This window comes from Sesamum indicum, linkage group LG2, assembly GCF_026168435.1.
Source record: "Sesamum indicum cultivar Baizhima isolate 11 linkage group LG2, ASM2616843v1, whole genome shotgun sequence".
Classification (NCBI taxonomy): Eukaryota; Viridiplantae; Streptophyta; class Magnoliopsida; order Lamiales; family Pedaliaceae; genus Sesamum; species Sesamum indicum.
Genome location: NC_142658.1, coordinates 14479708 through 14495613, shown reverse-complemented (window position 1 = coordinate 14495613; position 15906 = coordinate 14479708). Strand labels below are relative to the sequence as shown.

Genomic DNA, 15906 nt, shown 5'->3' with positions numbered 1-15906 from the left:
CCTTTTTTTTCTAAAAATATTTAACTTTTGGTTAACCATATATATTTATCAATTTCTTTTAAAAAGCATATACGAATTATTGGTTATATTATATTTATTGTGTATCTACTATATATATTAATTTATATTTCACTTGTAATTTTTTTATTGAAAAATTAATTAAAAATAATTTGATGATGATTTAATATGTAAAATACTAAAATATATATATTAAAAATAATATAATTATTCAAAGCATAAGGAGTATTTTTATCAAACCAAGGGGATAAGCGTTATATTTGTTAATTTAGGGGAACAAGTGTTATATCAGGATAGTTCAAGGGGACAAAGTGTATTTTACCCTATTAATTATTAAGATCACATATCAACTAATCATTAAATACAATTACAGAAGACGAACAGCTACTATTAAAAGTAAAATCAACACCCACAAATCAGTGAATTCACAGCCACAAAAAAGGAATTACTTCCCACATTATAAATGACAACAAAAAATTATAGTAAATCAATACTATTCACCACAATCAGACAAAATTCTTGCAAACAACTAAGTTTTGACCACGGCTAAATAATTTGTTGTAGTTTTTAGTTTTGGCTTCGCTTTTGCAGAAAACAACAATTAATCTGTCGTTGTGCAATCATAATTAATTAGTATTTTTCTGCTATTCGTTACTTTTAATCATGCACAGTACGAAGTCACTACCAAAAATAATATTTTTTCTTGTGATTCCAATCTATGGCCTCAAACTTTGACGATTGTGAATACCGCGAGTTAAGAGGAGCAATTAAAATTGGGTTTATTATAAATTAATTTAAAATAAATCTAAGAATAATATAAAATAATTCCAAATAAAGCCAAAGACACCCTAACTAATCTTAATAGTGATTTGTGGGAGAACATCTAATCATCTTCACATCATCATAAATAGTGAAGCTTTGGAGGTGAGGGAGTGATTTGTTATGCGGTGATCTGTAGCAGCTTTTATATATTGTAAAATAGGCAGAAGTAGACAAATTAATTGAATTCTTAAATTACAAAAGGGCCCCAAAATTATTATATTATTACAAAATAAATAAAGTAGAGGCAACAAGTTATGATACCCATCCTACTTTAGTGCCACTCAAAAATAAAATTAAGTACTAAAATAATCAATAGTCATTAAAATGTGTGTGTGTGTGAGGGTATAATTGTAACTTCCCATCTCCTTAATTAAGTGGTAAACACTTAAATTAATATCATACTTCAAACTTTTAATCTCTTGTTATTTTGAGGTCATAAGTAGTTATCTAAGTATATAATAAAAAATTTACCAGTCTGAAAAAGGAAATTTTTTGTTAGGATTGTTATCAGTCGGTTAGAATATTCTATTGTAAATTATTTTTTCGTTTCATATGTTGACTTTGATCGTCACTGTGAATCAGAACATGTCCCGAGATCATATTTTGCTTATATGAGTACTTACAAAACTGCTAACTAATGTAGATCCTCAAATTGACAGAGGGAATCGAACTCATAACCATTTGACTGAAAGTGACCCATTTTTACTAACAAAGGGACAAGTATTGACAAAAGACAACAGAATATGATGTGTATGTACAAAGTGTAATTCGAAATATAATACAGTTTGGCACGACAGTTGTGCAATTAATTAATGAAAATTTTGATTATATCGTTTGTTTTCATAATTTCGTAATTGATTATGCAATTCAGCTAAATTTCAAAATTAATGAGTTATTTAATGGGCATACTGAGTGACTAAGTAAAAAATAATCGTGATGCAATTAAAAGCTAAAAATTATATATTTTTTTTTATCTAGACGTTGATTTGATGAAATTTAATTCTAAAAGTGATTATTAAAAAGAGATGATTATATTTACACTCCCGGACCTATTATTTATTTACAAAAATTATTCTCTATTTTTTTTAATAATTACACATACACTCATAAGAAGTGTCGGACACCATTTATACATACTATCCTTATTTTTCAAAACTTCTGCATACACCCTAAAAAACGTCAATACAGAATGCTTAATTTGTAATAGAAGATGAGGATTAATGTGGAGTCGCTGTCTGAATACGTGGGACGTTGATTATATTAGGTTTTCCACATCCATACCAGAATTACAAGGATGTCATCACTACAAAATGCAAGTCTGAAGTGGAAACCTGCACCGAAACAAGTTGTTCAAAAATAGGTAAAAATGGCAAATTATATCAAACCAACTACAACAAAAAAGTATGAATAAAAATTTCACCTGTTGAAGAAAACCCCCCCAACCACACCACTAAACCCAGTGTTGTTTATTAATTAACAAAAGTGTGATGATGATGAATCTATAGTTTGTGAAAGGGGGACCCACCAGATGGAAATCAATGGACAGGATTTTACAACATTGACAAATTAGTTGTTGTTGCTGTTGCTGTCACCACGTAGGATAAGAAGTAATCCACTCTACTCTAGTCTAGGCTAAAATGGAAAAAGGCAAATCTGGCTTTCCAACTCAGTAATAAAATCAAAGGCAAAGGGCACTAAAAAGATGTCAACTTTTCTCATCATAACCGGCCTCAGGAGAAGGGGGGCTCTTTGCTTTTCCTCCTATAAATCTTTCTTTATTCCAACATCAAATCTTCACATTGTTAAAGCTGTTTCCTCTCTCTTTCTTCGACTCCCCATTTTTTATTTTTTTTGAATTTTCTCTCTCTCTCTCTCCATTATCCACTTGAGCTACTCTCATTTTCATTTAAATTTAATTCAAAATTTTATGCTTAATAATAGGTCTGTGATGTTTTTAGATGTTATGGGACGCAAGCATGCTGCGATCGGGTGTTGAACAAGTATGTAACATTGAGATCTTGGTTAATAGACTGGGGTTGTCTTTGAAATTTCATTCTGGTAATGATAGATCTTTGCATTTGTTGGTTTTAGATGAGAAACTACGAGTTGTGTGAACCATGTTCTTATCATTTTTGCACAATGCCCATTGCTCCTATTGACTGAATGGTTCGATAAAGCGTTTAGATTTAGATGTCTAAAAAAAATTATGCCTAAAACAAAAAAGAAAACGATATTTGAACTATCGGATGATTTAATCACATTACACGATCGTTGTGAACCAACCTTTTCACGCGAATATTTCAACCAAAACATGACAGATAAGCGAGTGTCAAGCAGTTTAAGTATTTGTACTCCATTGTTATTGTCTGTCATTGTAACTTTTTCACATAAAGACAGAGGCAACTTTTTCACACAAAAATATAGGCAGATCTTGTAATTAAGCTTGGTGATGCCGATTATGTGAATTTGTACCAATATAAGGAATTAATCGTTAGAGCACACATGATATCATACTCCAAATTTTTACTTGCAATCATGCTTGAGAATCTTTCTTTTTTCAAACTTGATAGAAGTGCATAAATCCAAGAATGGAGTCGAGCTGCATCCACAGTTGTTCCGGGGTGTCGTTTCTTGATAATACTAATACTCGAAGCTCCAAAAGGCCCCCAACCCCTTGAGATAGAACGAGCCCAGAAACGTCAATGTCAGAATAATTGCAGAAATGGTTTGGCAATTTCTGATCTAAACTCCAAACATCTGCATGTGCACTCTTGGTGCAATCACAAGTGATCCAGCTAACAAAGTCATATATTATAAGGAAAACTTCCAAATGTGTTGTGCACAAGGATCTCAAGACACAACACCCAGACCACCATGTGGAAAAGGAAATACTATCATATGAAAGGCCAAGATGAGATGGTTGCCAACCTCGGAAGACAATACTGAACTAAACTAGCACAACAGACCACATGAACATGAACTAACGTTAGGACATGGGCATACAAACATCCATCATTCTTGAATTTGTCTCAAAGGTGGTTGCTAAACCAAATTTCCCATTCATTTCATTAATTATCAAAGCAGCAAAAACAAATGGTGGGGGGGGCAGGCATTGAATTCTCTAACAATCATCTTTTTCTACATTGCCAAATTCCCAATTTCATCCTCCTCTTGAATCTTTCTCACTACCAAGAAATGGTCCATTACAGCAGTAAGATTAATGCATTTTCTCATCATCATCATTTTCAATAGCACGGCCCTCTTTATCATCACATTGATTGCAGTTTTCTTGCAATTGATCAGAGCCCTCTTTCGGGCTGTCCAAGGCCCGCTTCTCCTGCTCCTCATCTTCAACTTCATTGCTTCCGTTCCTGATCACCCTAGGTTTAATTCTGTTCTTCTCAGCCTTAATTTTCAGAGCCTCTAACAATTCATCAACCGCCTTTGATTTATCCCGACGGTTCTTGATTAAGACCTCACTGATATCGGCCGGCGTCATCTCCGCCTCCTCAATTACCCCCTTCAGCTCATCCACAACCTCTTGCTTCAAATCACTTTCCTCATACCCCAAATAGTTCTTCAATAGAATCTTCAATGATGGAAATGTACAATAGCTCATGTGTATGTGCATGTCCATTCTCCCACTCCTCAGCAATGCTGGATCAAGCTTCTCGATATGGTTCGTCGTGAAGACGAAAATCCGCTCGCTCCCGCAACAAGACCACAATCCATCAGTAAAGTTCAACAACCCCGAAAGCGTTATGGTGTTTACGCCGTCCTCACCGCCGTTGGCGCCTGGCGGCGCCGCCACATCGTAGCTATTTTTCCTTGAACCTGAATTACCACTGCTGCCACCGCCGCCGCCGGCGTTCTTATTCCTATTCGTCAAATTAATGGAACAATCAATATCTTCAATGACTATAATGGACTTGGAACTTGTCTTCATCAGCAACTTCCTTAACTCGGAATTAGTATTCACTTCAGTCAACTCAAGATCATAAATATCGTATCCAAGATAATTCGCCATGGCCGCAATCATGCTAGACTTGCCAGTCCCAGGGGGGCCGTACAACAAATACCCTCTTTTCCAAGCCCTCCCAGTTTTCTGATAAAAAGACTCCCCATTTGCAAAATCCAAGAGATCAGCCATAATCTCAGCCTTCTTGGCGGGATCCATGGCCAATGTATCGAAAGTGCTGGGATGCTTAAAGGGCACGGACTCCCAAGGATGACCCCTCGAATCCAGAGACCCTCCCCTCGAATTCGTGTAAAGCAACCGATCCTGATTCTTTCTCCGCAATTCATTGGCCTTCTCCATCACAAAGTCCAGATAAGAATTGAGCACCAGCTGTTTGTTCTTTTTCCTGACCCGCAAAGTGAAGCCTCTCTTCTCCTCCGGCAACGGTCGCCACGAAAATGTTTGTGTTTGCCTTTGAGTGACGACGTGTTCCCACTCCACCGTAACCCCCTTGTAGGAATCCACCAAGCGGTCGTTGTTGGATAGACCGAAGGTGATGGAGGACGAGTTGAGGCCACGGGTGAGACTCAGGCGGCTGCCGGAGATGGAGGCGGAGGAACTGAGATAGAGTTGCACGGCGTTGTAAAGCTCGTTCGTGTTGACACCGTCGATTTCTGTGATGTCGTAGTAGCAGTAGGAGGAGAAGTAGTTGAACAGGCGGTGGAAGAATTTAAGGGAAGCAAAACGGAGCTCTGGGGGGAAAACAGTGTGCAGAAGGCTTTGACAGAAAGCCCAGACTCCCATCATGGACGCCATGGTTGTCCAAATCTCCTTCATTCTTCTCCCTTTCAAGGGCTATCTAATGAATAAGCGATAGAAGAGAAAGGGGTTATGTTCTTGTTTGGTGGAGAAGGCAAGGGAGATGATGAGAACAGGGAAATGAACTCCGCGAGGATTTATAGACAAAAGACTGAGAAGGAATACGATAATCTTGAACTGGGATTATGTAAAAATGTAATCTTGTTAGTAATATCGGAATCTTGGAGAGAGACTAAGAGGGAGAGAAATTCCAGATTAAGGCAACTCTTATTAATGGTCTTACATGACAGAATCAGAGGGGTGGGGGTGGGGGTGTATGGTTAGGGAAAGGTAAAAGATGGTGACACTGAAAGGGTGTTACAAGGAAGGGTGAAGTTGGGTGTTAAGACAGTGAGAGAGATACATGTATGTATATATCTATATATATATATATATATACGCAAAAAATAATTTAAAAAAAAAACAAAAAGGATTTTTTGGGAAGTCTATAATAATTTGAATAGAAGGGGAAGAAGGGTTCAGAAATGGGGCCTGAAGCTGGGTTGTAAGTGTTGGAATTTAGTGCGGTGCAGTATATTTTTCTGGCTGGATTTGTAGTACGGAGCACTTGAGAGGCAAATTTTGAGGGGAGAGAAAGAGAGAGGTAGAGAGAGAGGGTGTTGTATGAAAATCTTGTGAGAAAGGGACTCTTGTTGTAATTCTTGGGCACATTTTACATAAGCCCTCTGCCGACTACTCCGGACATCTTAATTTGCAGTCAATTGAATTCATTTTCAGACCACCTTGCCGAATACAAACAATCATGTATACACCATCAAAACTAGTGGAAAAAGACACTTCATGCAAGAGCATTTAGGTTTATTCATTAACCCTTTCCTTTCAAGTGGTCAAATTTTGTCCAAACTTCACTCTCAACACCCCTTAATTGGACTATACCATTGCACCCTCCTCACTTCATAATCTTTACATTTTTTTGGGTCCGAAAAGGGACAAAGCGACAACGACCAAGAGGGAGGACAAGATGAGCAAAGTTAGGGATAAATGGACACGGAGGCGGTGGAGCGCGAGAGATGGACGAAGAAGAGGACCATCGTCGTGGAGGAGGGAGGGAGATACGGGTCAATTTTGAATTTCACACGCTTAATTTTCATATTATAATACTGAATTTTAAAATCAAAATTTTTTATTTGGTCTGATTATTATTTCATTTCTAGCAATCACTTTATAAATAAGATAATTATTTATAGCATTTCAAGTAGCAAACATTGAGAAGAAGATGACAATAATTACCTTACCACATACGCCATTTCCTATGCCCACATATATATAAATAAAAAATTATAATTCCAAATCAAATAAATTATATATATTTAATTAAAAATTGAGTGTGACAAAGTCAAAATAACTCGAAATCACACGTTTCTCAACGTAGAATAGTTTAAGATTAGTATGCAGGGCAGAGGAGGGGAGGGGGGGGCTCCATTTTCCTGACTTTGCTTTCCCCAACCATTGAAGCAGCAGTAAAAGCAAGCATTTATTGGCCTATATATTAAACAAAAAAAAAAAAAAGGGGTTTGCTTCATGCAGTGGATAAAATATTGGGAACCAGAATAAAAATCTGTGACATATTAAAAAAAAAAAAATCAGACCCAATGAGGGGTTTTTAATGATGGGTTTCTGACCCCAAATCTTTCTTGATATTATTGCCTAATTGATAGGCACTCTAATCAAGTATATTTTTTCGAATAAGGAGTGTGAGAATATGTGTATATAATATAGAGTTATAACTTAATTAGAATTATTAATCTCCATCCTAAAATTAAGGGGATAGTTTTGTTTTATTTTTTTTTTAAATTTTGGAAATGGATATATTTCTTTTGCATATTAATTTTCGTGGGGAGATTGGAATCGGAATGTGTTTCAATTATGTATTGATTGTGATATCCGATCAATATATTTATTTATTTGACATTAATGAATATTGATCGCTGTATTTTTTACTATCTTGAGTCGTAAATAATTTCTTGTTACTGCATATTATTGAAAATTTTTATTAGTTTATTAAGTTAATGAATGAGGTGAAAAGAAGATATATATATATGTATGTATATATGTTTTGAGTTGAAAATATGAGAAATTTTTGTAGGGTAGATTAAAACGGGCTTTTTTGATATTTTTTATAATTATAAATATTCTTTCATTACTTGAAAAATTATAAGTATCTTTAACAAATACACTTTGTGATAGCTTATTATAGGAGGTATTCGTTAGAATATTTGTAATTTAAATGAAGTACTTGTAATTTTTCAAACAACAATGAGGTATTCGTAATTCGTCATTTTTGTATTTTCAAAAAGATAAATTCTCAACTAATATAATGGCTTTTTTCAAGAAATATCCTATAAAAAATAAAACTTTATTTTCAAAATGTCTTAGAAAAACAAGATAGATTTAAAAATAAAATGGGTACTTACTTAATATTGAATTGGGCTTTTATAAAGTGTGAAAAAAAAAATAATTATTTGAAATTGATATAACATGAATACATAATAAGTCCAAAAAGCATGTTGAGACAGGGTGAAGTCTAGATAGCATATATGAGTGTAGGTTTGTTATGATGGGCTTTGTGCTGTCCTCTTTAGTGTTAGGCTCTGTCAGATTCAGACATGGCCCTTTTAATATTTATTTAATTGTAGCCTTGATTTTTGTTAAATTTAAATTAGGTGGATAAGGGAAGGGACAGGGCAGGAACTTATGACGATTATTAATTCAAATTCTTCAACTACTACAGTGCTTATCATCAACACATAACACCTTTTCTCACCTCCAGCTCCCTTGCTTGTGTTTGGATTAAGCACTATTTGGATAGCTTAATTTTTTTTAAAAAAAAAGGTAGATTATATTTGAATTTTTTGAGTTTTGATATAATTATAAATATTTTTTGTTATTCAAGAAATTATTGATATTTTCTAATGTTTGACATAATCGTGGGATTTAATGGAATTTATTTTCTTGTGATATTGCAAATGAACAAGTTCCCTATGAAAAATAATAGCAATTTTTCCCGTATAATTTTTAAAAGGGATAGTTACGCTTCCCTCCTCTGAGGTTTGGTGTAATTACACGTAAACTCCCTGTTGTTTGGGAAATTATATCTGACACTCTTGAGGTTTGCTTTCATCTAACAAATAAGTTCCTCCGATAGTCAAATTTTACTGAATTTGTTAATATTAACAAAAAACACAAATTAGGAAAAAAAAATTATACTAACCCCTAATTGACTTATTACTTATTTATTGCAGGTCAAATAAATCTTTTTATGATCAAATTACCCTCATACGTCTTAATATGTTAATGTATATGAGGAGGTATATTTTCACCATTATAAGGGTAGTTTAGTCCGATTTTTTTTAGCTGCAATATGTCAGTAATCAGTCAATCGAGGGTAAATATCAATTTTTATTTAATATTTTTATTAATATTAGCAAATTCAATAAATTTTGACTAATAGAGGAACTTATTTATTAGACAAAGACAAACCTCAAGGGTGCTACATGTAATTTCTCAAACCACAGTGGACCTACGTTGTAATTATACCAAATTTTAATAGAGGAGAGTGTAATTATTCATTTTTTAAAGCAATTTACCTCCTTGTCTATGCGAGTAAATTACTTCATTTTGAAAAATACAAGGAGATAAATTACTGTATTTTAAAAAATACAGAGAGATAAATTGTTATTTTTTTCATAAAAATAATTTATTCATTTATAATATTACAAGGGGATTATTGCATTTTTTTTTCATAATCATGTAACACATGAACAGTAAGGTAGAAATATTTATTTTTCTTTTAGAAAATATCCCCTCTCTCTCTTTTTTACAATTTTAGATTTATGTGACATTTTGTCACTCAAATTATTTTATACTTTCTCATATATATATATATATATATATATATATATATTGTTGTTCCTAAAAACAATAATGCGTATTTATAGTTTCTAGGTGAATGTATATTGGATTCTACCACTCAATTGTTTGACTGAACTTTCAGGATAAACTGTAATGCCTGCAAAACAAGACAATATTTAATGACAAGCCGAAAGAAGTTCCGGCGAAAACACTCCAATACTCAAATAAGTACTGAATGTATCCCAAAACGTAAGTGCAAGAGATGAAGTGGCAAACATTATACCTAAAATTAGTGTGCTGATATCTATATATGTCAGTCTTAAAGTATCACAAATATCCCTACACCCTATATATATTATTTGTGTATCATATGAACTATGTGAATTTGACAATTTACTATTCATCTCCGTTTTCCGATGAAATTTTATACCAAAAAATGGAGATAAATAGTGAGTTAAAACATTGGTATAATTCATATAGTAAGTTGAAATAAATAAATAAATATATAAATATATATAATAAAGTATGAAATTGAACATGGTGGGAATGGCAAAATGACTTTTACCCTAGAAATTAATGAGACAAGATTAGGGCAATAGGATACTTGACTAGCATACGATGAACATGTTCTGGAAATTTTCACCAGTACTTGTTTTTTATCAATAAACATGCCCTGACATTTCAACATTTATTGTCACATGGAACCAACCAAATAACCAAATTAAGGCTTTTCATTTCACTTGTTAACATATTAGTTATTAAATATTTTTTTTTAGATAAGATAGTCATTTAACATGATATATGAATCGGATACTTTAATATAAAATTAATTTTTTGCTACAATATAAACGACAATGACTTAAAATCGTAACAAATCAATGATAGTAATCATAGTTAAATAAAATCAATTAAAATTTTTTAATACGCTTGATCAATATTTGTCATGTTTTCTATTTATGATCAAAATATTTGTCATGATTTTAGCTATGGCTGACGCTTTGAACTCGCTTGCAGAAACGATGGTTAATGGGTATTGTAGAGCCGTTGTTAATTTATATTCAAAATATTTTTTTTTTATTTTGTTTTACCATAATAATCAATTAACTGTTGCAAAAATTGTATTTCTTTTAGTGGCGAAATAAGAGGTTTGAGAGTTTGAATCTCGTTATCAGTCATCTACAGAAAAAAAAAAAGAAAAAAGATTTCATGTTTTGCACGCAAGGGAATTGTGTTAAAGTATTAAATTTAAATAATTCTTCTCTATAACAATTTAAAATTTTAAATTAGATAGTCGTCTAATATGATCAAAATTTTTTAATTTTAAATTCCATTGCATCTTTTATTTTATTTTATATACACGTATACATAAAAATTACATTATTTCTTATATTTAAGGGAAGACTTTTTATACACGTTTCATGGATATGTTAAATAAATAAATTAAAATTCAATTATTTTGCTTTAAATATGAAAAACTTGACCTGTGTATATCGTATTCGAATGACATAAATTATTCTTATTTTTTTATAAATAAAAACATAGGCTGGTAATTAAAATTTATTTCCATTTTTTCAACTAAATTAAATTTACAATTACGGAACATTACATTTGACAAAGTTGGTTAAAATATTATTCAATTTAGTCACTACAATTTTACCAGCACATTTGAAATTAAGTCTCAGTCCCCTCTAACCCAAGCATTATAAAATGATCACTGCCCGTACGTTAAACTCCACAAATTATTGTTGTTTAGATAAATATCGAGTTAAATTTATTATATATATTTCAAAAAAAATAAATTTAATAATCATAAAAAATAATATATTTGATAACTGCAACCCCACCAATATATTAAAAAAAATAAACTTCAATTCATATTAAATAAATATTACAAGTCGATCATTTGAATTTATGTTATTATAGTGATGTAATGCGACAAGTTCTAGGTTAGTAACAATATCTAGTTCATAACATTAAAATAATAAATTAATAATAGAAATTGGAAAAAATAAATAAATAAGACAAAGGACAAGGTCCGGGTTTTTGTTTGTACTCCACCTGAATATTGAGGGACAAAATGTCAGATAATTAATATGGGGACTTACAGCTTGTGTAGTCACATTTCTAGGCAGCACCAATTAATAATGTAATAATAATAAGGCTAAAATGCATTCATAGTAAGCAGCAAAATTAATTAAAAAAAAAAATCGTATTATCTGCAACAGTTATTCTAAGTCGTTTAAAAAAATTGACATGGCATGACCAAAATGTCCTCAGTTTAATAATATAAAAATGAGTAAAAGTGAAGTGTTTTGTTCTTACACCAATTTGCTGATTGTCTGTAAATAATTAGTCAAATAAATTTAAATTATTATTATTATTATTATGATTTGGCCAAAAGTGTATATATGTATAGTGTTGCAGCTCTGATTCATAAATTAGTGGGAAATGAATATGGGATTTAGGATTCTTTAGTTCCTTTGAGAGCAAATTAGCTTTTACCTTTTGTCAAATCATTTTCAATGATTTTTCTTTTATAAATTTTATAAGAAAAATCACTTTTGTTTTTCTCCGACATAGATTTTCCTGCTCCTCTTGAATATTTTTGTAATTACGCTACAATCTATATCTACTAGTGCCATAAATGCCACGATGACTCATGTTTTTATGTTAATTTGTAATGGACATAAACCTAATTCGTTGCTAAAATTTAACGTCATTAATTTTTTTTTGTAGTTTGATCGTTAATAAGAGTTTTTAGTACATGGTATACTTTAATGGCCACTTTGTGACTTAGGTGATAGTTCAGGTTGGTGAATATATTTAATTCTAATTATGATTAAGGATAAATTATGACGAGTTTTTTTAATATTTGGCATAATAATAAATATCTACTCGTCGTTTGGCAAACTACAAATAACCCCTTGTTTTAACTTACGTCTAACAATAAGTTCATTCCGTTAGGTTCTATTTAATTTTTATAGTTAACTAACCAAAATATCACTTTTGAATTATGAATTCTAATGTTATATATCTTTCAGATATTCTTAAAATATTTTTATGAACTAATATATATGGATGATTTACTTTTTACTCACCCTCAACCCTTTTTATCTATATGTTTAATTTTTTTTAAAAAAGTTCATCAAAGGTAAAATAATAATTTTTATTTCACCGTTTAAGGGCTATATAATTATTTTTCATTTGACGGGGTCTTTATAATTTCTCGAACGATAAAGGAATATTCCTTTCGTTTATTTTCTTTTTGGTACGAGGAAAATGAAAAAACAGGTATGACAAGAAACATACCTGTCGTGGAGGATTGTGTTTGCACCATGTGTGACGGCTAAGGTCTCTATAGTTCGCCCACTGCCATTAAAAACAAAGACCTAACAATGCGGAAATCAGCACACTAATCAGAACGTATGTTTAACCTCATCAAACATCTTGGTAAAGAATTTGAACCCTTAACGTGAGTGTGACAACGTTCGACTTTAACTATTAGGCCACAATAATTAGTGGACCATTTCTAATCATACGATTGTGGGGATCAATCTTTACACTCAATTTGGGAGTTGTTCGATCTGTAAGTAATTCTGTAAGCGATTTATAATTCATTGTTGTAAACAAGAACAAAAAAAAAAAAAAATTAACACCAGAAAATTTGCATGTTATGTCCCTTTTGCATCGTTATTTTATACCCAGAGAGGATCTTTATGGGGGTTAAGTAATTTCCAGATGGCCCTTGAGGCTTTGGCAAGCCGTATACTTTCTTTGTCTGTATTCTTACAAATCTGGATTCTCCTTGTAAGATTTCCCCACCCGAAACCTCGCTTCTGTCTTTATTGTTGTTTGTAATATTGTAGGTGGGGTGAAAATACATTGATGTTCAATATTATGTATATTTTGTAATATTTTTTTTCTACTTTATTTTAGAGTAGGATCAAAATTAATTTTTCAATTCTATCGTGGGATTCGTACTCGTAACTTCTATTTCATAGGCATAAGGCCGCATTATTGGATCACTTGATCGTCCATATATTTGGTAACATTGTTCTGAATATGATTTTACTGGACCAAATTGTCATTTATAATAAAAAACAAAGAATCAATCGTTTTTAAATATTATATTATAATTAAAAATGATAATATATATATATATATATATATATATTGACATGCATAACGCATCATTTGTGTTGAGGTGTTTTTTTGCATCATTTTAAACAAATACAGGAAGCTAATTCGGACCTTTATTTTCAACAAGCAGCTTTATGTAACAATTTGAATATTTATGAAGGATATATATTGAAGTTCACACCCGAATAATTATTGCAATTATACTTTTACGGGTTAAAATACAATTTACTCACCTTGTGAAATTTGAAAAATTAGAAAAAAATCCCTATAAAAACAGAAATTTCAAAATAACCCCCCGTAACATTGAAAAATGAAGCACTCTTTGCGTCATTTTTCAAATGTCAAGGCACTTTTTCGTATTTTCTTTTCTATAAGGCCTTTTTTTTAAAAAAAAAAAGGTCACCAGGAGTACTAAATTGCATTTAACCCTACTTTTTCACACTAAAATAATTATCGTTGCTTTAGATATTTATCGCTATTAAATGACATACAAATGGAATTTATCGGAGTCCTTCGTTTACAAAATTGCTACAAGGGATTAAAATGATTTATATCAATAAAATAAATAGAAGGATAATTAAGTAAAATCATACACTATGTTTGGTTTTATTTTTAACTTGTTTTGATGTATTTTGTAAAGATAGAGAGAGAAAAATAAAGATAAATAAGTATGTGTTAGAGATAGTGTGTATGTTTGGATTTGTTCTTGGAGATAATATAAAATAAGTATGGTATGTTTGATGTTGTTTAGTAGGAGACAAAAACTACTGTTCATTGTCAAATCGTGTCTCTTATATATATATATATATATATTTATATATATGTATGAGTATGTATATAGTTTTTTTAGTTGTAGGGCCTATAATTAGTGTAAACTTATTTTGACAAAAAATAAATGAGACACTATTTCAAAACATCTCAAAACACTATCAAAACTTCCAAAATAAATCAAGGTAAACATTGTCCATATTGTGGCCCATCTCAGAGATGAAGCAAAATTGAAACCAAATATTATGATAGATTTTAATTGATAACTAATATTGGAAATTAGTTGAAACAATTAAATTAAATCTAATATAAAAGATTGAAATAAATGAATATATATATATTTAAATTAAAATAAAATGTTTTCTTGCATAATATGTACGTATTTTCAGGAGCTTCTGTCTGTTTGAGTGTCTGACGTTTCTTAAACTTGTTTCAGTACAATCCGATATAGCTTGTACGCAAAGCTAAAATTTTGTGAGACGCTCTTGTAAGTTGTACCTTTCCTTCCCCATCCCAACCAATTATACACAAATATAAACTAGTTAGAAAATTTTATTTGTTTGGTTTTATTTTTGAGGGATAATTATATTTATACCCTTCACCTTTTGGTATATTTACGCAAGCTATTTTTGTATTTTATATAATTATAGAAAATCACACCACACTATAAAAAATAAAGAATAGTTTGTATAAATAATAGTTTTATGAGGGTGTATTTATAATTTTTTTAAAAATAAGGACAGTTTGTGTAAATAATATAGATATTTCTGATTGATGTATGTATTTATTCAAAAGACAAAGGTAATTTGTATAAATAAATCATATATTAGGGGGTGCAAATGTAATTCTATTTTTCAAAGATCCATTTTCAATTATAAATCATGAGATTATTTTGTGGACTTATGTATAGGTTTTAGAATATTTATTTTATTACTTTTTTTCAAACAAAAAATTGATAAAATATCATTTCTTTTTCTATAAAAAATCATCACAAAATATCATAATTCAAATAAATTTTCATCTATCACATCTTTTCATATAAAAAGAACACTCAATATCTTCAACGTTCGTCTAATAATTACTCTTATTTACTTATTGAGTGACAGACTCATCCCCCTGCTAACATTTTCTTTCAGGATTAAATTTTGAGGTGTCTGACTGTTGAAAAATAGTTCTACGCACTATACTCAGGCAGGTCGGGCCAGTATGCTGTTTTCTCCTCTTTGTCAGTTAGAGTACAAAACACATTTTGTTGAATAGAGAAAACGTAGACGTGGAGATTAACTGTGGTGGATTACTTAGGGTGTTTGATTTGTATATATGATGTTTTGGGTTGATTGTGTCGTTATGACGTTATGATTACGTATACATATGGGTTAAATTATTATGTGCATTTATATTTATAAACACAGAGATTACTATAAGTATGATGTTTAGCGTAGATATAGCCCTTGTAGCGAAGGGGGTGT

General features: G+C 31.3%; 1 protein-coding gene across 1 annotated transcript; it reads right to left on the bottom strand.

The window, feature by feature from the left end:
• Window positions 1-3879: 3879 nt before the first annotated feature.
• On the bottom strand, window positions 3880-5995 carry LOC105155686 (AAA-ATPase At5g57480). The gene has a single exon (XM_011071607.3). It carries the CDS (start codon window positions 5633-5635, stop codon window positions 4058-4060), a length of 1578 nt encoding a protein of 525 aa, XP_011069909.1. The 5' UTR covers window positions 5636-5995; the 3' UTR covers window positions 3880-4057.
• Between the last annotated feature and the right edge of the window lie 9911 nt (window positions 5996-15906).